The 25,997-nt window shown below is 44.5% G+C and overlaps 1 protein-coding gene across 1 annotated transcript in view; it reads left to right on the top strand.

Moving 5' to 3' along the window:
- Positions 1 to 24,339, top strand: part of ARPC5L (actin related protein 2/3 complex subunit 5 like) — a 37,947-nt gene extending 13,608 nt beyond the window's left edge. Inside the window, exons 2-4 of the mRNA XM_056538060.1 lie at positions 14,197 to 14,268; positions 15,797 to 15,973; positions 22,965 to 24,339. Of these exons, the coding sequence (XP_056394035.1) occupies positions 14,197 to 14,268; positions 15,797 to 15,973; positions 22,965 to 23,027 (312 nt within the window). The 3' untranslated portion in view covers positions 23,028 to 24,339. The remainder of the gene's footprint in view (positions 1 to 14,196; positions 14,269 to 15,796; positions 15,974 to 22,964) is intronic.
- The last annotated feature ends 1,658 nt before the right edge of the window (positions 24,340 to 25,997 follow it).

Below are 25,997 nucleotides of genomic sequence, written 5' to 3'. Positions count from 1 at the left end.
ATACCGGTTGGGCCCCCCCTCGAATGAATTTAGTATCAGCCGCTGCTGATACACCACACATCGGGGAACTAATCATATGTGACCCGCGAGCGAAGCTTCTCTGCCCCAATCCCCCCCCAAAAAATGATCAGCCGCTGTACTGTACTATCCTTGTGCCCGGGCGGCAAAAAGTTACAAAATAAACTTTCACTCACCTTCCTACATTCCCCTGTTGCTCCGGGATCGGCCTCACGCTGGGGAGGGGAACGTCACAGAGCCATCAGCCTATCACCGGCCGCAGCGATGTCCCACCTGATAGGCTGAGCGCACTGTCATGTAAGGAGCCGGCCGAGGTGGGACACCGCTGCGGCCGGTGATACGCTGACGGCTCTGTGACGTTCCCATCCCTAGGAAGCAGCAAGAGGACTGTCAGGCTGGTACCGGGGGAACGTAGGAAGGTGAGTGAAAGTTTATTTTGTTTATTTTTGCAGCCCAGGCACAAGGATAGTACAGTACAGTGCAGCGGCTGATAATTATTGGGGGACAGCGGCTGATAAACCGGGGGGAGAGAGAGCAGCGCCCACGGGTCACATGATTTGGGAGGGGTGGAAAATACCGTTTAATTCCGTGGAACCGCTATAACTTACAAAAATACTGTGATACACGTTTTTGGTCATACCACCCCCACCGTATGTCCTCTCGTCACTACTATGATGAAGCCACCAAGCGTCCGCTTCCGGTTTACGGACATCTATACAGACAATCCGACCTGTTGCTGCTAAAACAAAAAAAGGTGCAGAAAAGGTATGTGCACAAGGTATAAATCTGATGTCATACATTCCTGCCACCCGTTCTATAGCGGGATCGCGCCATTCCAAGTATATCAGCACAGACATCTGCAGAAGCTGAAGAATGCGGAATGGCGAGAGGAGACTCCACATTAAAGGGGTACTCCGGTGGAAAACATTATTATTATTATTATTTTTAATCAACTGGTGCCAGAAAGTTAAACAGATTTGTAAATTACTTCTATTAAAAAATCTTTACCCTTTCAGTACTTTTTAGCAGCTGTATGCAACAGAGGAAATTATTTTCTCTTTGAATTTCTTTTTTGTGTTGTCCACAGTGCTCTCTGTCCGGGTCAGGAACTGTCCAGAGCAGCATAGGTTTGCTATGGGGATTTTCTCCTGCTCTGGACAGTTCCTGATACGGGAATCAGGTGTCAGCAGAGAGCACTGTGGTAAAGACAAAAAAGAAATTCAAAAAGAAAATAATTTCCTCTGTTGCATGCAGCTGCTAAAAAGTACTGGAAGGGTAAAGATTTTTTTTAATAGAAGTCATTTACAAATCTATTTAACTTTCTGGCAACAGTTGATTAAAAAAAAAATGTTTTCCACCAGAGTACCCCTTTAAAGGGGTACTCCGGTGAAAACATTTTTTCTTTTAAATCAACTGACTCCGGAAAGTTAAACAGATTTTTTTACATTACTTCTATTAAAAAAAATCTTAATCCTTCCTGTACTTGTTAGCTTCTGAATACTACAGAGGAAATTCTTTTCTTTTTGGAATGCTCTGATGACATCACGAGCACAGTGCTCTCTGCTGACATTATAATAATAATGCTTTATTTATTGTTGTCCTTAGTGGGATTTGAACCCAAGTCCCCAGCACTGCAAGGCAGCAGTGCTAACCACTGAGCCACCATGCTGCCCTTAGCATACATCTGCTATGCACGGTTACTAAAATGGACAGAGATGTCAGCAGAGAGCACTGTGCTCGTGATGTCATCAGTGTTCCAAAAAGAAAATAATTTCCTCTGTATCATTCAGCAGCTGATAAGTACTGGAAGGATTAAGATTTTTTTAATAGAAGTAATTTACAAATATGTTTAACTTTCTGGCACCAGTTGATTTAAAAGAAAAAAGGTTTTCACCGGAGTACCCCTTTAATGTGGAGTCTCCTCTCGCCATTCCGCATTCTTCAGCTTCTGCAGATGTCTGTGCTGATATACTTGGAATGGCGCGATCCCGCTATAGAACGGGTGGCAGGAATGTATGACATCAGATTTATACCTTGTGCACATACCTGTCGTTCTGCACCTTTTTTATGTTTGTATAGATGTCGGTGGCTTCATCATAGTAATGACTAGAGGACATATTGGGGGGGGGGGAGGATTAACTATTTGGGGTTCTTCTATATGCCGGCCCACATAAATAAAAATAAATAAGGCTCCACCCATTATAAGTTCGCCGGATTTCCTAGGTGGCACGGGCCTCTTTGTATATCCAGCGGCTCCGTGCCTGGCTTAGTAAATGTCCCCATAATGTGCACATGTATATGCCTTTTCCAAGATATGATTGGCTTTACAGGCCAAAGCCTGAGGCTGCACTACTGAGACAGTCTACAAACAGCATGACACCTTATAGATTTCCGACAGTTGCATTGTACATAACTTATTTTATCCACGGCTTCTTGGTTTAAATTAAAGGGGTATTCCAGGAAAAAAACTTTTTTTTTTTTTTTATATCAACTGGCTCCAGAAAGTTAAACAGATTTGTAAATTGCTTCTATTAAAAAATCTTAATCTTCCAATAATTATCAGCTGCTGAAGTTGAGTTGTTCTTTTCTGTCTGGCAACAGTGCTCTCTGCTGACATCTCTGCTTGTCTCGGGAACTGCACAGAGTAGGAGAGGTTTGCTATGGGGATTTGCTTCTACTCTGGACAGTTCCCGAGACACGTGTCATCAGAGAGTACTTAAAGGGGTACTACTGTGGTAAACTTCGTTATTTTTAATTTTTTAATTTTTTAAATCAACTGGTGCCAAAAAGTTAAACAGATTTGTAAATTACTTCTATTAAAAAATCTTAATCTTTCCAGTACTTATTAGGGTCTGTATACTACAGAGGAAATGCTTTTCTTTTTGGAACACAGAGCTCTCTGCTGACATCATGAGCACAGTGCTCTCTGCTGACATCTCTGTCCATTTTAGGAACTGTCCAGAGCAGCATATGTTTTCTATGGGGATTTTCTCCTTCACTGGACAGTTCTTAAAATGGACAGAGATGTCAGCAGAGAGCACTGTGCTCGTGATGTCAGCAGAGAGCTCTGTGTTCCAAAAAAGAAAAAAATTTCCTCTGTAGTATTCAACAGCTAATAAGTACAGGAAGGATTAAGATTTTTTTTAATAGAAGTGATTTACAAATCTGTTAAACTTTCTGGCGCCAGTTGATAAAAAAAAAAAAAAAACTTCCACAGGAGTACCCCTTCAAACAGAAAAGAACAACTCAACTTCAGCAGCTCATAAGGATTAAGATTTTTTAATAGAAGTAATTTACAAATCTGTTTAACTTTCTGGAGCCAGTTGAGAGAGAGAGAGAGAGAGAGAGAGAGATATATATATATATATATATATATATATATATATATATAATGTTTTTCTTTTCCTGGATAACCCCTTTAAGAAAGAGCCAACATACCCTGTGCCCCAGATTTACTAAGTGTTGTTTTTTTATTTATTTTTTATTTTTTTTTAGTGTAAACCAGTGTTTCCCAACCAGGGTGCCTCCAGCTGTTGCAAAACTACAACTCCCAGCATGCCCGGACAGCCAACGGCTGTCCAGGCATGCTGGGAGTTGTAGTTTTGCAACAGCTGGAGGCACCCTGGTTGGAAAACATTAATCTAACGATATGGTCACTTTGGGACTTGCAATGGTGCCCCTTTATTTAGCCAAAAAGCTGTTAGGAAACATTGGTGTTATATGGTGTTTCCGACTTGCATGATTCCTCTCTATTTACTATGGGGATTCACAGGTCGGGAAATTGTTTGTTTTTTTCATATTTTATTTTTAATTTAATTTAAAAAAATTTTTTTTTTTTTTTTTTTTTTAGTGGAAATTTCCAGCCATTTTTTTTCACCATATATTTTCTGTGTATTTAATAGTAAATCGGTCATGTCGTGAGGACACACCCCTTTTTCTGACCCGCCGTGCCCCCCTTTTTCTGGATTTGTAGGTTTACTTTGGCGCAGACACACATTTTGGCGTCGCATTTCGGTGCAGCACAACCCTACAAAAGCAGGTCTGGTTTCCATTAGTACATCAGGGCCTGCGTGTGAACCTGAACGCTGTTCTATGCGGTCGGCCGCCATGATGTTCCCTGTAGTGTGAGGCGATGAAGAGTTTGTGTGTCAGATCCCCCTGTATTGGAGCCATCGCCTCTGTATTATACAGCTCTTATTTTTCCTATCAGACCTGAGAATGCTCGGGGGGGGGGTTGTGTGAACGAGGCCTTGTGGTTTATCTGTGGTTGGAACTTTCCTTTCGTCCTGTAGCGTCGCAGCGGTAAAGCAGTTTTTAGTGTAGCGGTTTATTATTTATTTTTCATTACGTATGCAGGTACATAGCTGTGTATTGTGCGTGAAGCAGCTACAGGGCCGTATACCTCTCGTATGGCGGGTGACTGAGGTTACATATAAATATGGCACTTTTCTACTGTCTCAGTATAGAAATGTATTGTTATATTCATCCATAACTATGGGGCACGTATGAGAAAGACAATAGAAGTCCAGCGCGGTGTAATCAAAGCAGATCGTGCCGTTTATTGTACCAAGCACGCAGTACAATGTAGATGCATCATGGTGACGCGTTTCGGCTCGTGGCACCCGGTATGAGTAAGGCTGGGTGCCACTGGCCGAAACGCGTCACCATCATACATATAACTAATAACCGCACAATCTGCTTTGATTACACCGTGCTGGACTTTTTTATTTTCTTTCTCCTATTTTGCCTCCGGTGAGGTCCGCACCTGTCCGTGTCGCGGTTGGTCGTCCTGGGTGAGCTGACCGCTGCTCTCTGCTCGTGTATGGGGCACATATAGTATAATTATCCTTATGCAGTGCAAAGCTTCTCTCCCATTCATCTGAAAGGTGCTAGCTGCAGTATCAGACACAGCCTGTGGACACGAGTGGTGCTCTTAAAGGGGTAGTCCAGTGCTAAAAAACGTATCCCCCATCCTAAGGATTAGGGATAAGTTTCAGATCATGGGGGGTCCGACCGATGGTGCCCCCTGCGATCTCCTGTATGGGGCCCTGGCTCGCTGGCCAGATAGCGGGTGTCGACCACTGCACGAAGTGACGGGTTGGAGGGGGAGCTAGGAGATGCTTCAGTGCTCAGCACTTCATGGGATTGGGACACTTGGTCTGCATCCACATCTCATTTTTGCAATACGGTTCCCGTATCCGGTTTCAGTGAAAAAAAAGTATGGAACCGTATGTATAGACTAGAGATGAGCGAATTTACAGTAAATTCGATTCGTCACGAACTTCTCGGCTCGGCAGTTGATAACTTTTCCTGCATAAATTAGTTCAGCTTTCAGGTGCTCCGGTGGGCTGGAAAAGGTGGATACAGTCCTAGGAAAGAGTCTCCTAGGACTGTATCCACCTTTTCCAGCCCACCGGAGCACCGGAAAGCTGAAGTAATTTATGCAGGAAAAGACATCAACTGCCGAGCCGAGAAGTTCGTGATGAATCGAATTTACTGTAAGTTCGCTCATCTCTAGTATAGACATTTCATAGAAAATGTATGCCAACCATAGCATCCGGTTGTGTACATTTTGCATCATTTACAGTTTTATCCGTTCTTTTCCCGTTCACAAAAACATAGTCTACTGCGGTTTTATGTCCAGGTGAAAAACCGGATGCAACCCGTATATATATATATATATATATATATATATATATATATATATATATATATTTTTTTTTTTTAAAGGGTGGTCTATGGGAACCGTACTGAACCATATGTGCGTACGGATCCATCTGGTTTGCACAATACGGTTTTGCAGTTGGCACATGCGCAAGTTCTTCCTACAAATAGAACAAGAAGAACTTTAATTAAGGACAAACCTAAAAACCGTATCCATTTTTTCCCCCAAAAAAAACCATATTAAACCGTATGCAAGCGGACGTCTGTTTTCAAACCTTATACGGTTTAAAACCGCACAGAGGTATATATGGTTCGGTCCGATTTTGAGACATACGTTCCTGATACAGGAACCGTATTGCAAAAACGAGATGTGAATGCAGCCTAAGGAATGAGGGAAGTGAATCGCAGGGTTCCCTTTAAGATCTCATCAGCCTCAAAGCTGCAAGAACAACAGCCCAACATGTGTAAAGAGGATGGAAAACAAAATATCCTCGATATATATATGTAGTTTTGGGATAAAAGGGTTGTACGCCCACTAACCCAGTGTTACCTGTGCTGCAGCTCTCGCCTCCTCTCTACCAGCAGGAAGTCCCAGCACAATTTCAATCTATAGCGCAAAGCTGAACCGCATTCAACTAATCCTCTGGTTGCAGCTTAGTCTTGTGCATTTATTCCTCTGAAAAGGAAACTCCTTGGTGCTGGTCCTTATACAGTGATCCCTCAACTTACAATGGCCTCAACATACAATAGCTTCAACATACAATGGTCTTTTCTGGACCATTTGTAACTTGAAACCAGACTCAACATACAATGCTATGGAATCTGCGACACGTGTCAATGGCTGGAAGAACCGACCAATCAGAATGGACATTCACTGGTAAAACCCCTGTATTCCTAAAGTGCATGCACTGACTGGTGTCTGGTAGCGCCCCCTACAGTACAGGGTGGTACTATATGTTCTGTACTACTCTTTACCTGTATTACTGAAGTGCATGCACTACCTGGTGTCTGGTAGCGCCCCCTACAGTACAGGGTGGTACTATATGTTCTGTACTACTCTTTACCTGTATTACTGAAGTGTATGCACTGACTGGTATCTGGTAGCGCCCCCTACAGTACAGGGAGGTATTACATGTTCTGTACTCTTTACCTGTATTACTGAAGTGCATGCACTGACTGGTGTCTGGTAGCGCCCCCTACAGTACAGGGAGGTATTACATGTTCTGTACTCTTTACCTGTACCAGGGTTAGCTGCTCCTTTGGACACCAGGTGAGGGCGGCTCCATTTTCCTTTTTTTTTTTTTAGGACATTGCGTGTTCTGTACAGGACCCTGAAGAAGCTTCTTTCCTCTACATAGACCAGTGTTTCCATAAGAGGGTGCCTCCAGCCAGCTGTTGCAAAACTACAACTCCCAGCATGCCCGGACAGCCGAAGGCTGTCCGGGCATGCTGGGAGTTGTAGTTTTGCAGCAGCTGGAGGCACCCTCTTTGGGAAACACTGACATAGACAGTGATTACAGCTCCCAGCAGATCTTTCTTACTTTTATATGTAAGGACTTGTTTTTATCTATATTAGTTATCTACTTATTTTTCTTTTAATCCTCACTTTTTCCTATTTTTGGATGACATTTTGGTGGCTTCAGAACCAATTACCAGGTTTCCATAGAGTTCTGGTCTCAACATACAATGGTTTCAACATACAATGGTCGTCCTGGAACCAATTAATATTGTAACTTGAGGGACCTCTGTATAATCGGGGTCATGGTTTCCCTTATAGGTGTGATGGACACCAATGACATGGGATCTAGCAGGACCCACTGCTATGACGCCACCAAAGATCTGTTTACCGCACCTTCTTACATCCCTCTACTAAAGCCGTGGAGAACTTTCCTGACATTTCACTTGTGTCAGCGCCATTTGTTTTATCTCCAGCGATCTCTACGGTTTAGCTTCACTGAACCCATCCTGTGAGTCTGGATTTTCTTAATCTCAGACTCGTGGCATAAGCTGTAGCATTCTACCCACCAATGTATAGTAATGATGGGTAATGACTGGTACATTCACATGGGCGCAGCGCTATTGTTTATCCCATGGAGAACAAGTTAGGCCTGTTTTTTAAGAGCTTCCAAAGTGATCCCAGAGCAGGAGGCGGGTACTTGTGCCTATGGATGTATTGGAGTAAACACTGAATATTCTCATTTGGTCTATGAAGTCCTATATGTGTGGGACACGGGGGGACATTGCCGTTTTTGTGGCGGCATAAAGACCCATCTTTGGGTGCAGTGTGTTAATGCACCTTTTTGTTGCACCTTTTTCATATATGCCCTTTTTTAGGGCACCTAAAGGTGCCATATTTGTATTCCAGGATTTCTTTTTTTATTTCACTATGCTCCAGGGGCTGTAAAGTTAGTGTAGTTCATAATATAGTGTCAGTACCTGAGTGTGACGGTTTTCTCGTAATTCTTATGTGATTTTTCGCCCCAATATTAACAGCATACAAAATGACTCAGGTCTCTGGTTTTACCAGGTTGCAGTGTGGCCGAGGCCTGACATCACTAGTCAGGTGTGCAAAGGCAGCCTGTCTGCTTCAATGGGTGGAGCCATTGCTTTGTGGGAGAGAGAGAGAATTTTGCAACAGCTGTAGTTACCCTGGTTGGAAAACACTGGTCTTTTGAATGGAATGCAACTCATTTTTGTTTCTATGGGTTGGGTGGCTGATGTGTGGAAGAGAGGAAATTGACCTCAAACTTTCAAGCATGAAACTATGGGACATGTAGTTTGAGAGCGAAATCCAACAGGAAATAGCCATTCACAAAAAGATAGACACGGCATTATGGTAATCTCACAACATAGCCATTTAGCCCCAAGACAAGCGCAGATCCTTCCTAAGCATGTCCATTACTGCCTGCCAGGTATGTACTAACATCACCTTATGGTGGAGAACCCCTTTAAAGGGGGTACTCCACTGGAAAACATATATATATATATTTTTTTTAAATCAACTGGTGCCAGAAAGTTACAGATTTGTAAATTACTTCTATTAAAAAAAAAATCTTAATCCTTCCAGTACTTATCAGATGTTGTATACTACACAGGAAGTTCATTTCTTTTTGAATTTCCTTTCTGCCTAACCACAGTGCTCTCTGCTGACACCTCTGTAAATTTTAGGAACTGTCCAGAGCGGGAGCAAATCCCCACAGCAAACCAATCCTGCACTGGACAGTTTCCTGACATGGACAGAGGTGTCAGCAGAGAGCACTTGTGGTCAGGCAGAAAGGAAATTCAAAAAGAAAAGTACTTCCTGTGGACCATACAGCAGCTGATAAGTACTGAAAGGATTGGGATTTTTAAAGGGGTACTTCACTGGAAAAAATGTATTTTAAATCAACAGGTGCAAGAAAGTTAAACAGTTTAACTTTCTTGCACCTGTTAATTTAAAATAAATTTTTTCCAGTGGAGTACCCCTTTAAAGGGTATGTCCACATATAGCCCCTCTTATGGAGTTTACATATAGAATGCATCTTGGATTAAGTAATATCACATTTTTGCAATCTCTATAAGGAGGAAGGGGGGCTTTATATGGACATACCCTTTCAGGTTAGGGTCACACGTGCCGTATTTTGCTGCGTATTTTCCTACTCATTGAAGTCAATGAGTAGCAAAATCGGCTGCAGAAAATATGAAGCCAAATACGACACGCGTGACCCTACCCGGTTATCTTATAGGTTATCAAGTAGTTACTATGGGAGAGTCAGGTTGTTATTGCAGTTATCCAGAATTGAGAAAATGCATCCTCTGGATTCGCTTTGGAGCTTTCATGCCAAGATTCAGTAAAAAATTGCAGCCCGGTATAAGCCTATTATGACACAGTTACATAAATAATCCACTTCTCCCCCCACAGTCCGTCGTGTATATGATGGTTCTTTCTGCTTGATCCTAAGAGGCCAGAAATGGGATTCTAGGACATAGATCCCGGCCCCATGCAGTAGAGATACGTTGGGGGTTTATTTTATTTATAAGTGCTGTGGGTACTGGGTACAGCACTAATGGGAATTGGCAGAACCTGAAACTGCGCCACAAAACAAACAAAATTGTTAGATTCCCTGTTCAGGATAATTCTTAGTCGAAGGGAAACCTTTTATGCACATTTAGGGGAAAGGTCACACGTGCCATATTTTCCTGCATATTTGATGCTGCGTATTTTCCTACAAGTCAATAGGTTGCAAAATCTGCTGCAGAAAATACACAGCAAAATAAATATAAGGTTTGTGTCTACCGTATATACTCAAGCATAAGCCGAGACACCTAATTTTACCACAAAAAACTTGGAAAACTTATCGACTCGAGTATAAGCCTAGGGTGGGAAATGCAGCAGGGGTAAGACTGATAGGCCAGTATATTGTTGTAGGCCCCTCTTGTGCCCCCATATAGTGTTATAGGCCCCCTTTGTACCTTCATGTGAAATGATAGGCCTCATATCTTGTTGTAGGCCCCTCTGTGCCCCCATATAGTGTTATAGGCCCCCTTTGTACCTTCATGTGAAATGATAGGCCTCATATATTGTTGTAGGCCCCTCTATGCCCCCATATAGTGTTATAGGCCCCCTTTGTACCTTCATGTGAAATGATAGGCCTCATATATTGTTGTAGGCCCCTCTATGCCCCCATATAGTGTTATAGGCCCCCTTTGTACCTTCATGTGAAATGATAGGCCTCATATATTGTTGTAGGCCCCTCTGTGCCCCCATATAGTGTTATAGGCCCCCTTTGTACCTTCATGTGAAATGATAGGCCTCATATATTGTTGTAGGCCCCTCTATGCCCCCATATAGTGTTATAGGCCCCCTTTGTACCTTCATGTGAAATGATAGGCCTCATATCTTGTTGTAGGCCCCTCTGTGCCCCCATATAGTGTTATAGGCCCCCTTTGTACCTTCATGTGAAATGATAGGCCTCATATATTGTTGTAGGCCCCTCTGTGCCCCCATATAGTGTTATAGGCCCCCTTTGTACCTTCATGTGAAATGATAGGCCTCGTATCTTGTTGTAGGCCCCTCTGTGCCCCCATATAGTGTTATAGGCCCCCTTTGTACCTTCATGTGAAATGATAGGCCTCATATATTGTTGTAGGCCCCTCTGTGCCCCCATATAGTGTTATAGGCCCCCTTTGTACCTTCATGTGAAATGATAGGCCTCATATATTGTTGTAGGCCCCTCTGTGCCATCACAAACACACTGCCTCTAGACATATACAGTACAGTGGTCCCTCAAGTTACAATATGTATGGTGAAACCATTGTATGTTGAGACCATAACTCTATGGAAACCTGGTAATTGGTTCTGAAGCTCCAAAATGTCAACAAAAATAGGAAAAAGAAAGGATTAAAGAAAAATAATTAGGGTCTTTAGGGTCCTGTACAGTACACAGTGTCCTACAAAAGTAACATGGAGCTGCCCCCACCTGGTGTCCAAAGGGGCAGGTAACTGTGGCACATGTAAAGAGTACAGTGGTCCCTCAAGTTATAATATTAATTGGTTCCAGGACGACCAACGCGTTTTGGGCTGTATACAAAGACCTTTTAATATTCGTTTAAAGGGGTATTCCAGGCCAAAACTTTTTTTTATACATATCAACTGGCTCCGGAAAGTTAAACAGATTTGTAAACTACTTCTATTAAAAAAATCTTAAGCCTTCCAATAGTTATTAGCTTCTGAAGTTGAGTTGTTGTTTTCTGTCTAACTGCTCTCTGATGACTCACGTCCCGGGAGCTGTCCAGCTCCTATAGGGATATTCTCCCATCATGCACAACTCCCGGGACGTGACATCATCATTGAGTACTTAGACAGAAAACTTCAGAAGCTAATAACTATTGGAAGGATTAAGATTTTTTTTAATAGAAGTAAATTTACAAATCTGTTTAACTTTCTGGAGCCAGTTGAGATATATATATATATATATATAAGTTTTTGCCTGGAATACCCCTTTAATACTGGCATAGTTTTACTTAAAATAAAAACCTGTGTAAGGTCGCCTGCTGGTGTCTGTGATGGCTGCATGGACCGTCCCAATGCTTGGAGATACCATAGTGATGCTCTAAAGCAGTGTTTCCCAACCAGGGTGCCTCCAGCTGTTGCAAAACTACAACTCCCAGCATGCTTGGACAGCCGAAGGCTGTCCAAGCATGCTGGGAGTTGTAGTTTTGCAACAGCTGGAGGCACCCTGGTTGGGAAACACTGTTCTGAAGAGAAATTTACACTGAAAGAAGTAGGGATCGACCGATATCGTTTTTTTAGGGCCGATACCGATAATCGGTGGAGGTTAGGGCCGATAGCCGATAACTTATACCGATATTCCGGTATAAGTTATCGGCTATTTATCCCCCTGCGACACCGCTGCAGATAATTGATTTAAAGCGCGGCGCTTTAAATCAATGCACTGTAGTGGCTTTTGCGGTGCCATAGGCCGCCGCCACCCGCTTCTCTCCCCCTACCTGTCAGGGTGGTCCGGCGGCATTCCGGGTGGAGGGTGAACTGGTCCGGGTTGTCGTCCTTCTCTGGGGGTCCTCTTCTCCACTCCGGGCAGGCTCCGACCTAGTAACACAGCATAGATGCCTCTGCGCAGTGACGCCCGTGTGCAGCGACTCACCTGACGTCACGACGTAGCGGCGTCTATGCAGCGTACTAGGCCGGAGCCTGCCCGGAGTGGAGAAGTACAGCCCGGACCGGTTCACCCTCCACCCGGAATGCTGCCGGACACTACAGGAAGGATGGATGGCCCGGATCACCCCCATTACGGGTAAGTTTAAATTTTTTTAATTGACTCTGAGGGTGGGGCCCGACCGGTATAGCGGTATGGGCAAAAATCCATACCGTGGGAGAAAAAAAAACCGTATCCGGTTCATACCGGTATACCGCCCAGCACTATGGTGGTGGGTGCGACGCGGTGGGCCAGGGGGGCGGTCGCGGTGCGGCGGGTTGGGCGGTCGCGGTGCGGTGGGGGCGGGGCATTATCGGCTTATCGGCAAGGTAATTGCCGATACCGATAATGCCCAAAATTGTGATTATCGGTTGATAATATCGGCCATATCGATAATTGGTCGATCCCTAGAAAGAAGGCAGCAGAGTCTGGTAATACAAGGTGATAGCACCCCTCATCTGTGATATTTCTTCCCGCCTTTAAAAAAAGAAAAGACATTTTTTTTATTATAATAAAGTGCATAAAGCGCTTTTTTTTTTTTTCCTTATTAGATGCACCAAATGAATTTTTTAATTTTATAAAAATTTTAACAGCGCCACTCCTGGCTATGTCGGCTATTACAGCTCGGGTCAATAGCACGAATCGATTACTATGTTACTGATGACAAATGCTTTTCTACAGCGGGGAGCATATTGTGTGCCCCTTTATCATAAGTGGCCATGTCATCTGTCCATAGTATGGTTACGTTTACTTTACAATAGTCTGTACTGGCTGAATACTGTGAGTCTACGCTACCTGCTGGGGTTGGTCGTGACCTCTGTGATAACCGGAGGGTGGAGGAGGCACTTAGATAAGGGAGGAATGTCATGTTTGATGCCCTTGAATCCTGGTCTTAGCAGTGATGTAATATCCTCAGGTATATGAGAACATGTACCTATGGCAGGGTTTCCCAACCACAGTGCCCCCAGCTGTTTTAAAACTACAACTCCCAGCATGCCCGGACAGCCGAAGGCTGTCCGGGCATGCTGGGAGTTGTAGTTTTACAACAGCTGGAGGCACCCTGGTTGGGAAACAATGACCTATGGACTAGTGGCTGACTACTCTATTGACCTGTATAACTTTACCCCTTACCCATGTAGCACTTTTTGCCATAAGAAGAGGCAATCCAAGTTCACGAAAGAGTTGTACCACTGCTGAATAGTTCTAAAAAAAAAAAATGTAATACCCAACTTTTTACAGACTCCTGAATGGCAGGGCAGGCGCTCGTTTATGGAACCTATTGCACTCTATTATGCAGGCATGGACCCTTTACTTGTCCCCTTTTACATAGGCAAATGATGATGTTTAAACCCACCTAAGGGTGCGTTCACACGCTATTTGTTTTTGCGGGTTTTCCGCTGCGTATTTGAAAGTGGGCGGGCTCTTCTCGGCTGTCCGCAGCAGATTTTACACGGAGGAATTTAGGCTGCGGAAAATCCGCCGCAAGCCCCATTGAAGTCAGTAAGGACTGCGGTGGATTTTCCGCATCGTAAATTCCGCCGAAGAAAATCTGCCACGGACAGCTGAGGAGAGCCCGCCCACTTTCAAATACGCAGCGGAAAACCCGCAAGAACAATTAGCGTAAAAAAAAAAAAAAAAAAACGCACCGTAAAAGATGCTATTGGCTGATCCCCGGGTCTATATGATCAACCTTGTAGACAGCGTTGTAGACATCATTGGGGAATACATGGTCACTGTCTAGAAAGCAGTGATTTGTCTTCCATGTCTGGTCACTGGTCGCCTCTTCTTTACCGTATTATCCTTAACAGCGCGTTGTACAGGGGACCTGCTCCGAGCCTTCCACGCTGCCTTCCGGAACTCTCCTGTCAACTCCAAAAACCAAATAGTAAAGGTGAGTCCAGCGCCCCATGTCTCGGCTGCTCTGACCATAAACTGTCCATCCATCTATGAATTTATGTAGCACAGTTAGAGATGAGCGAACTTACAGTAAATTCGATTCGTCACGAACTTCTCGGCTCGGCAGTTGATGACTTATCATGCATAAATTAGTTCAGCTTTCAGGTGCTCCCGTGGGCTGGAAAAGCTGGATACAGTCCTGGGAGACTCTTTCCTAGTAATGTATCCACCTTTTCCAGCCCACCGGAGCACCGGAAAGCTGAACTAATTTATGCAGGATAAGTCATCTACGGCTGAGCAGAGTTCATGACGAATTGAATTTACTGTAAGTTCGCTCATCTCTAAGCACAGTGTTTCTCAACCAGAGTGTCTCCAGCTGTTGCAAAACTACAACTGCCAGCATGCCCGGACAGCCAAAGGCTGTCCGGGCATGCTGCAAGTTGTAGTTTTGCTGCTTCTGAGGTACCCTGGGTGGGGAACACTGGTGTAGCATCTAGGGGAAGGCTGAGTGGTATCTAATATGATCGCCATTGCAACTCCCTAAGGGTGATTCTCACTCAGCTTTCCCTAAACAGCAGGACCGGATTAAGGCTGGGTTCACACCACGTTTTTGCCTGCGGTCGGGAAACCTCATACGGCTGAAAATGAAGCCGACCGGAGGCTGCGGTTCACTCCGGTCGGCTCATAGACATACATTAAATACGGTTCCCGAATACGGCTGAGTGTGGGCACCGCGATTAAGCCCCGCCCCCCTCCTCCCAGCCGTATACGGGAGCCGTATTTAACAAAACGTGGTGTGAACCCAGCCTTAGAGGGGTTCCCCATCTTAGACAAATGTCTGCTTGCTTGTAGATATTGCAAAAAGTAAGCAATTTTGCAAATGAATGTTATTAACAGAATTGCTTTACTTTATGTTGTGGCCATTCTCTGTTCTCATTGGTTACAGCTCATTGCCTAGGTTACTGACCACCGCTCCGCTGTTGAAGCATATGGTCGGGCTACTAGGGTCACTCCCTCAGAGGGCCGGGTGGTCGGCATCTTAGGATGTGCTCCCCCCGTCCAACCTTCTGAGAGTGACAAGCGGCTTAAAAACATCTCCAGGGCTTTATTGTGAGGCTTCTTGTGTTATTCCTCCTGGAAATGTATGAATATATAGAATATCAAAACCTGTCCAGAGGAGAAGTTGCTGAGTTGCCCATAACAACCAATCAGATCACTACTTTCATTTTTCAGAGGCCTTTTAAAAAGAATGAAAGAAGCCATCTGATTGGTTGCTATGGGCAACTCGGGTACTTCTCCTCTGGACAGGTTTTGATAAATCTCCCCCTATCACCCAGTTGTCTGACACCATCAGCAATTAACAATGATGGGCATTGTATGGACACACCCTTGCAACTCTCTTTCCAGGAGGAATGACAGAGGAACAGCTGAATGCAGAGTAGAGTGGACCTTGCAGGGATGTAGTATGATGGATGTTACTGTCTCACAGCTCTCCATACTGATCTACTGCTTTCTGACCACAGGAACGTACCCAGGCAATTGTACTGAAGGTCCTGACCTCTTTTAAAAGCAACGAGATTGAGCAAGCGGTAAAAACACTGGATCGGAGTGGGATTGACCTGCTAATGAAATATATCTACAAGGGGTTTGAGAAGCCCACAGAGAACAGCAGTGCTATATTGCTACAGTGGCACGAAAAGGTGAGAACAATACATACCTAGAAAGGACGCTCCATGTGGGCTACATAGCAAGTCTGTAGACTCGGTAAACGGTCAGCTTGATCCCCCGCACTAACCAGCGGTACTGACTGATGGGGGACGCTGATCAGTTTGATGTTTACCGTGCCCTGATCCGTCCCGCCGTTCGGCTGAAATCTTCGTTTTTCTGTATATGCTAATTAGGTGCTAACTGGCACAGGCAGGGTTACTGGCACTCTGACATCAGCGCCGCTCGTCCGCAGCGCCGGTGTAGTGAAGACCCGGTCAGCTCATCAATATTCCTCCCTCCGCCTCTCCCTCTTCTCCCCACTCTGTATGAAGAGGGAGGGGAGGAATATTGATGAGCTGGCCGGTTCTTCACTACACCGGCGCTGCGGAAGAGCGGCGCTGATATGAGTGCCAGTAACCCTGCCTGTGCCAGTTAGCAACCTAATTAGCATATACAGAAAGTTGAAGGTTTTGGCAGGACGGATCCGGGCACGGTAAGCATCAAATGGATCAGCATCAGCGGGGGGGGATAGAAATAACCTGGTGCCACAAAATTATACAAGTTTGTAAATTATGTATATTAAAAAAAATCTTAAAGGGGGAGCCAGTGCTGAATATCTTCTCCCCTATCCACAGGATAGGGGATAAGTGTCTGTTCACTGGGGGTCCGACCGCTCGCACCCCACACGATCTGCCCGACATGCCGGCTCTCTCTATGCACAGAGTACTGTTAACCACGGCATGAAGCTGTGGCCGCCATGCCCCCTCCATGTATCTCTATGGGAGAGCTGGAGATTTAGCGTTCGTGTATCTTCAGCTCTTCTATACAGATACAGCGGAGGTTGCTCTGTGCATGGAGAGAGCCGGAGTGCTGGGCAGGAGATTGCAGGGTCCCACCGGTTGGAACCCCTACAATCACACACTTATCCTTTATCCTGTGAATAGCGGATAAGATGGTCAGCACCGAAGTACAGACAGTTCTTGACATGGACAAAAGTTTTTTTTTTGAAAGGGTACCTTTCATCAAAAAAACTTTTGACACATTATAGATTAATGTATGCAGAATAACTTTCCACTTGCATGTTATTAAAATATATTCTTTCTATTTAATTTTCCACTTTGAAAAAATGACCACTAGGGGTCTCCCTACCAGGCAAGCCCTTTTTATAGATTTCAGATTCAGACTCATGCTGGAGTCCTAAATCTCAGACTGCAGCCAGGACACAGACAAGCTCAGCACTGCTCCCTGTCTGTCAATCAGACAGACAGGAGCCAGCACTGTGCTCATAGCACAGCAGGGCATACTCCTGACTCTGCCTTACTGCATGCCCTCATTCATTTTACTATCTGAGCTCCGATATTTCTTCTCTCTGCACATGCAGTTGTAAACAGAGAGGAGAAGATTCAGAGCTGCTGTGCTCACAGCCTCTATGCTGGGCCACGCCCCCTTCCTCCCTCACACTAGGACAGCTGAATGAGCAGCCAAGAAGACAATAAATCAGGTAGAAAGAGGGGGGTTTGAATGAAAAGAAACACTGGGATAGTGTCAGTGAGAGTCAGGAACAGATGGGGGGGGGGGGGGGGGGGGGGGAGATTAGGGAGCGTTTAGATCATATGTACTCTTTAAAGCATGGCCCCTGTACAGTGTGTGTGTCTGCCATCCTGCATTTATCTTAGTGGACAGAAACATTGGGGTAAAACGGCTGTACCCTAAGGGCTCGTTCACACTACAGAATTCAGTGAGGAAAATGTCCTTACTGAATTGCTCGGAGGACCTACGTCCTTTCTGCCACATGGTAAATGGAGCAGAAATTATGCTGAATCGGTGCTTTTCTTATCTGGGGAATTTGCCACAGAAATAAGTGCCTAAAATCAAAGTCCCCTTGACTTATGGGCTTTTACTACCAGATACCAGCAGAAGCTTGAGCAATGTTTAATCTTTCACCGGTATTTGAATCCTCGTTGGAAATCCCACTGTGTGAACAGAGCGGCACAAGCCCTGTTGAAGTCAATGGCAGAGTGATGTAAGGAGGAATTCCTCGTGGCTTCCACCTTAAATTGGTGAGAGTTCATACACATCACCCTAGTGAAGTAACATTTCTATGATGTAACATCAGTGTCTCCGTGGGTAGTTTCTATAGATCCGTTCTCTGCCATCAGTCTTCATGCATGAGCAGATCACTTCTAGGGGATTTTAGGTTACTGGATAATGTTGATTTTAGGCTACGTTTCCCCTGAATGACATTGGCCGCTCTCCCGCCCTCTTCTTTCCTGTACATTGTACCATTGTGTAGTTCTTTCTCAGTCATTTGGATTGTTTTTGTAACCATGAGACAGCCTTTAGTGACACTATAAGTCAGTGTTTCCCTACCAGGGTGCCTCCAGCTGTTGCAAAACTACAACTCCCAGCATGCCCAGACAGCCGAAGGCTGTCTGGGCATGCTGGGAGTTGTAGTTTTGCAACAGCTGTTGGGAAATGCTGCTATAAGTATTTGGAATCCATGTCATACGGATCCTAAATGTGGCCATCATTTGATATTAACCCCTAACGACGCAGGACGTAAATGTACGTCCTGGTGATGTGGTACTTAACGCACCAGGACATACATTTACATCCTAAGCATAACCGCGAGCATCAGAGCGATGCCCGGATCATGCGCGCCAGGTCCCAGCTGCTGATCACAGCCAGGGACCCGCCCGTAATGGCGGACATCCGCTATCCCACGGATGGCCGCCATTAACCCCTCAGATGCCGTGATCAATACGGCATCTGCAGCATCGCGGTCACAAAAATGGATGATCGGATCGTCTGCAGCACTGCCGCGGCGATCTGATAATCCGGCACGGCAGACGGAGGTCCCCTCCCCTGCCTTCCCAGCGTCTTCTGTTCTGGTCTGCGATCGAGCAAACCAGAGCAAAAGATGATCGATAATACTGATCAGTGCTGTGTCCTATACATAGCACTGAACAGTATTAGCAATCGAATGATTGCTATAAATAGTCCCCTATGGGGACTATTAAAGTGTAAAAATAAAAGTAAAATAATAAAGTAAAAAAAATTTGAAAAAACCCCTCCCCAATAAAAACGTAAATTGTTCCATTTTCCCTATTTCACCCCCAAAAAGTGTTAAAAAAATATTTTATATACATATTTGGTATCGTCGCGTGCGTAAATATCTGAACTATTAAAATAAAATGTTAATGATACCATACGGTGAACGGCGTGAACGTAAAAATAAAAAAAACTCCAAAATAGATGCTTTTTTGTAACATTTTATTCAAAATTTTTTATAAAAAATGGATTAAAAGTTCTATATAAGCAAATATGGTATCAATAAAAAGTACAGATCACGGCGTAAAAAATGAGCCCGGATACCGCCGCTTATACGGAAAAATTATAAAGTTATAGGTCTTCAAAATAGGGGGATCTTAAACGTACTAATTTGGTAAAAAAGTTTGCGTTTTTTTTTTTTTAAGCGCTACAGTAATAGAAAAGTGTGTTATCACGGGTATCATTTTAATCGTATTGACTCAAAGAATAAAGAACACGTCACTTTTACCATAAATTGTACGGCGTGAAAATTAAACCTTCCAAAATTAGCAAAATTGCGGTTTTCTTTTTTATTTCCCCACACAAATAGTATTTTTTTGGGTTGCGCCATACATTTTATGGTAAAGTGAGTGATGGCATTATAACGGACAACTGGTCGCGCAAAAAACAAGACCTCATACTAGTCTGTGGATGAAAATATAAGAGTTATGATTTTTTGAAGGCGAGGAGGAAATAACGAAAACTTAAAAATAAAATTGTCTGCTGTCCTTAAGGCCCAAATGGGCTGCGTCCTTAAGGGGTTAAAGAGGTGCTCCGGTGGGAAAAAATTTTTTTTTGTAAATTACTTCTATTAAAAAAATCTTAATCCTTCCAGTACTTATTAGCTGCTGAATACTACAGAGGAAATTCTTTTTTCTTTTTGGATTTCTTTCCCCATAGCAAAATTGCCATAGCAAACCTATTCTGCTCTGGACAGTTCCTAAAATAGACAGAGGTGTCAGCAGAGAACACTGTGGATAGACAGAAAAGAAATCAAAAAAGAAAAGAATTTCCTCTATAGTATTCAGCAGCTAATAAGTACTGGAAGGATTAAGATTCTTTTAATAGAAGTAATTTACAAATCTGTTTAACTTTTTGGCACCAATTGATTAAAAAAATGTTTTCCACCTAAGTACCCCTTTAAGGGGTCCAATATTTTTATTGCAGTAAACTCTGCGGCCTGTGTAACTATGTGGCGGTATGATTAGCGCACAGAAGCTTAGCCGATGCAGTGCTCGGGGGTCACTTACCATTAGTGAAAGCGCCTGATTAATCGGCTTATTTTAGTTTTCTATCCCTGGTCTGTAATAATTTCCAATAAGGGAGAAAAGAGCAATAGGATAAATAGAAGAATGTCACAGAGTACATTGAGGTAACCACCCCAGCCTCCCCTCTGCATTATCATATCGGTTGTCATTATGCTGCTTAGCTGAAGGGAATGTCTTATAGAATGTCTTTTTTGTTTGTTTTTTCTAATAAATTAGGATCTGCGGTGTATGTGTGTGAATAAGCCCAGATTCTCCCATCTCTTGAAATAAAATCCACCTGATGGTTCATATCCCAGGACAGGGCAAATCACTATGCCACCTTATGCTGGCAGTGGGAAATTCTCAAATCTCGATATGGAGTTTGAAAGGTGTCCCCGCCGGCCCGTAAACAGTTCCCAGCCACTAGTGTGATTTACATTCCACATCACCTCTCTGCTCCCTAAGCAGACAGAGCAATGTGATGACGCAGGTCAACCCTGTGCTTTCCATCATGCGGAGTTGGTGTGATTATAGCCTGAGTAGACTGGACTAGAAGAGGATGGCTCCTGCCCAGGAGACTACTCACAGGCCGACGGGGACACCTTTCAAATTTTGTATCTGTACCATTGCAATTGGCAGGAATGTCTCCTGTGCATGGTAAGGAAGAATAATTTACTATATATAAATACACACACACACACACACACAGTACAGACCAAAAGTTTGGACACACCTTCTCATTCAGAGTTTTCTTTATTTTCAGGACTATGAAAATTGTAGATTCACACTGAAGGCATCAAAACTATGAATTAACACATGTGGAATTATAGACATAACAAAAATGTGTGAAAATATGTCATATTCTAGGTTCTAGCCACCTTTTGCTTTGATAACTGCTTTGCACACTCTTGGCATTCTCTTGATGAGCTTCAAGAGGTAGTCACCTGAAATGGTCTTCTAACAGTCTTGAAGGAGTTCCCAGAGATGCTTAGCACTTGTTGGCCCTTTTTGCCTTCACTCTGCCATCCAGCTCACCCCAAACCATCTCGATTGGGTTCAGGTCCGGTGACTGTGGAGGCGAGGTCATATGGCGCAGCACCCATCACTCTCCTTCTTGGTCAAATAGCCCTTACACAGCCTGGAGGTGTGTTTGGGGTCATTGTCCTGTTGAAAAATAAATGATGATCCAACTAAACGCAAACCGGATGGAATAGCAGCCGCTGCAAGATGCTGTGGTAGCCATGCTGGTTCAGTATGCCTTCAATTTTGAATAAATCCCCAACAGTGTCACCAGCAAAGTCCCCCCACACCATCACACCTCCTCTTCCACACCAGCACACCTGTGAAGGGAAAACCATTTCAGGTGACTACCTATTGAATCTCAACAAGAGAATGCCAAGAGTGTGCAAAGCAGTAATCAAAGCAAAAGGCGGCTACTTTGAAGAACCTAGAATATGACATATTTTCAGTTGTTTCACACTTTTTTGTTATGTGTATAATTCCACATGTGTTATTTATATATATAATATATATATATTTTTTTTTTATTATTTCGAATGATAGGACCCCTTAAATGAAAACCTAACTCGGAGTGCTCTGGACCTCAGACTAGGCTAAAGGTTCATCTTCCAACAAAACCTGTGCAAAGGAAAAGTGGAGCAATTACTCATAGCGACCATTGCAGAAGCCTTTAAAAAAATAAAAGCAATTTGATTGGTTTCTATGAGAAACTGCTCCACTCTGGACCGGTTTTGATAGATCTCCCCAATGTCCCTAAACATACAGGAGCGGCTTAGGGACAACTGTGAATGTCCTTGAGTGGCCCAGACAGTGCCCTGACTTGAACCCAGATGAACATCTCTGAAGAGACCTAAAAATGGCCGCCACAGACTGTCCCCATCCGACCAGACAGAGCCTGAGATGATCTGCAGAGAAGAATAAAAGAAAATCCCCAAATCCTGGTGTGTAAACCTTGTGGCATCATCCCCAAGAAGACAGGAGGCTGTAATCCCTGCCAAAGGGGCTTCACCTAAATCCTGAGCAAAGGGTCTGAATATTTATGTTAATGCAATAACTAAATTACCAAATATATCTAACATTCACATTGTCATTATGGGGTATTTAGAACAAGGCAGCAACATAAAATGTAAAAATAAAAAGTGAATTAATTGTACTTTGTGCCAGGGAAACAGGAATCCCAACTCTACCTATGTCTACATATTGGGGGTCTCTTCTGGAGTACACAATGAACTTCCCTATTCAATGACTGTAAGCAGAGATCTTAAACTGTGATGACCTGATATAGCAAGTATATCGGGAAATTGTATAACTTTTTATCAAGCAATGAATAACCAGAAGTTAAAAGGGGTACGCCATGCCCCCTCCATGCATGTCTATGGGAGAGGGTGTGACGGCCCTCACGCCCCCTCCTATAGACATGCATGGAGGGGGGGCGTGTTGTGACATCATTACCACTGCTGCCAGAACCCAGCGTTCGTTCGCTGGGACCCCATGATCAGACGGGGATAAGATGTCTGGCGGTGGAGTACCCCTTTAAGAAACCGATTTTACATTATTTTTCACATTCATTACAAAAATGAGTCTTGTTGTGCTCCAGCTATCTAACATGGTGTTTCTCCCCACACAGGCATTAGTAATAGGAGGCCTTGGTTCCATAGTCCGAGTTCTCACTTCACGGAAATCTGTGTAAAAGACTGTATTAGCTGAATGGAGAAGTTTATGTTCCGGGGCTCCAGCGCAGTGAAGGAAGAGTGGCTGCAGCGGCCCATCTGTCTGCAGAGTGCTATATATTAAACTGTTTTGGAAAATTCTATTGGGAATGCTTCTTATTACTGACTGTGGACGAGACATGAATGTATGTTTGTTTAATGGGGTATATTTTGTTCCAAGCACCAGTCCTCCTTAGCAATGCAATGTAAACTGACAAAGGTGAGGAATTATTATTATTATTTTATTTTTTTTGGAAAAGATGGGCGAGAAGCAAAACTGACTACAACATAAAATGCCACCAAATATCCGACCAGGCTGAGAGGGGCAGCTTAGGCTGCACCGGGTCCCAAATTACCAATGTATAAATTTCTATGTTCCCGCCTATACGCCAACTATAGAAACGACCGCAAGATTCCAGGGTCACAGGACTGGTGGCTTTTTATTTGTTAACTTGTACATACAGGATTTTAGGAGTTCCTTGAGTTTGGTCTTACTTGAAATAACGGCGTTAACCCTTTCCTCTGCCACAGAGGGCAGCAGCGCGGCGTTGTTCTTCCATGGGAGGTGCCAGCCTCCGTGACACAGAAAGGGTTAAGGCCTAGTAGTGATTGGGGAAATACAATGTGTTTTGTGATGTTTCTAAGTTAAACCTGCAGTATCGCTGGGGGCGGTCTGGTATTCTTTGTCTCGGAGAAAGACGACCACTCTCCTACAGTGCCCACTGCTCTACTGATACCTGTAAACTTTATTAAACTTACAGCTTCCATGAGTGAAGTGATGGAATAATTTTGTTTTATCTTTGTGTTATTTGGTTGATACTTTGGAATTAATTTGTATATTTTTTTGTTTTTTGCCTTTTTAAAAGCAACATTGCATGATTCACCCCTGAACACTGAATATTTATTTTGTTTTAACTATGACCTTACGTTGACGCGGGCAGGGATGTCCTGCTGGAGTCAATGTGCTTGGGAGCCAGCGAAGGAGGCAACAGGAGGAGGCTCATCCGGTAGGTTGTTCTGAGCCATTTCACCTACATCTAACAACCCTTCCCATGGAACATGCAATGTTGCTCTTACAGTAGCAGGGGTTTAGACTTTGGGATATTCCTGAAGAGCAGTGTTGTCTAATATGTGGTGTGTGCACTAGTGACGACTGGGGGCCACAGGCTGCATTGGAGCCAACACCATCCATTGGACAAACCTGCTTTCTACAATACTGAATGTGGGTTTGTTGTCCAGAGAAGGATTATCTGTAAAGTGCCTGCTACATCAATAAATCTCTTGGATCACTCATTGCAAATGGTTTTGTTTCTAGTCACAATGAAGTACAATGTGCACGCGTTCATAACCGGAGACCATAGTATAACGGTAGTATAATGTGACAGTAGTGGATACGGTTAGGCTGGGAATTTCCGACCGGAATTCTGCTTCTGAAATTCCGCTGCCTGAAAGGAAAATGCAGGTGAAATGGTTTTCCGTAGACCGAATCACACTGCGAAATTCCGATCTAAACATTCCACCAGAACATTTACTTGCTCAATGTTCTGGCAGAATCTGTGCCACAGACATTGCCGTCTAATGGGACCCCAATGTCCTCACGGTCCTGAAATCAGTCGGCGCTGGCTGGAATTCTCAGTGTGATCCTGGCCTTAGCAGTCACACTGCATATATAAACTTACCCTGAATGCCAAAAGGACACTTTTCTAAAATGTCTGGTTAATAGATATCTGAAGATGCACACTGAACCTAACCTTAGTGGCAATTAGGCTGAAGACCTTACTGACTCAAGGCACACTGGCTTCCAGGGATGCGCTGCCCGACAACACATGGACACACTGGCTTCCAGGGATGCGCTGCCCGACAACACATGGACACACTGGCTTCCAGGGATGCGCTGCCCGACAACACATGGACACACTGGCTTCCAGGGATGCGCTGCCCGACAACACATGGACACACTGGCTTCCAGGGATGCGCTGCCCGACAACACATGGACACACTGGCTTCTAGGGATGCGCTGCCCGACAACACATGGACACACTGGCTTCTAGGGATGCGCTGCCCGACAACACATGGACACACTGGCTTCCAGGCATGCGCTGCCCGACAACACATGGACACACTGGCTTCCAGGCATGCGCTGCCCGACAACACATGGACACACTGGCTTCTAGGGATGCGCTGCCCGACAACACATGGACACACTGGCTTCCAGGGATGCCCTGCCCGACAACACATGGACACACTGGCTTCTAGGGATGCGCTGCCCGACAACACATGGACACACTGGCTTCCAGGGATGCGCTGCCCGACAACACATGGACACACTGGCTTCTAGGGATGCGCTGCCCGACAACACATGGACACACTGGCTTCTAGGGATGCGCTGCCCGACAACACATGGACACACTGGCTTCTAGGGATGCGCTGCCCGACAACACATGGACACACTGGCTTCTAGGGATGCGCTGCCCGACAACACATGGACACACTGGCTTCTAGGGATGCGCTGCCCGACAACACCTCTCCAGCTGTTGGTAAACTACAATCTGCAGTACGGCCGGACAGCCAAAGGTTGTTGTAGTTTTGCAAGAACTCAAAGCACACTGGTTGGGAAACACTGCTTTAAAGGAAATCTGCAGCGGTATATAACTTAACCCCTATACGCAGCAGGGATCCAACCCCTGGGACCCCCCCACGATCTCCCGTACGGGCACCTGGTGCTCCCGCAGCTCGTGTCGCCAACCTCTCTGAAATTGACAAACATCCCCTCCATTCAGCTCTATGGGAGAGGCAGGGGATGCATGAACGCTGCATCTTCACCCCTCCCACAGAGATACATTGGGATATGGGGGGGGGGTTAATGTCTGCCACGACATCATGCTGCGGTACATAAATTATGTACCGTTGCAGATTTCCTTTAGATGTTGCAGAAATATACCTATGTTTTA

Source organism: Hyla sarda, chromosome 9 (assembly GCF_029499605.1).
Source record: "Hyla sarda isolate aHylSar1 chromosome 9, aHylSar1.hap1, whole genome shotgun sequence".
NCBI lineage: Eukaryota > Metazoa > Chordata > Amphibia > Anura > Hylidae > Hyla > Hyla sarda.
The sequence above is the reverse complement of the archived record's forward strand: the minus strand, read 5'-3'. Positions and strand labels throughout refer to the sequence as shown.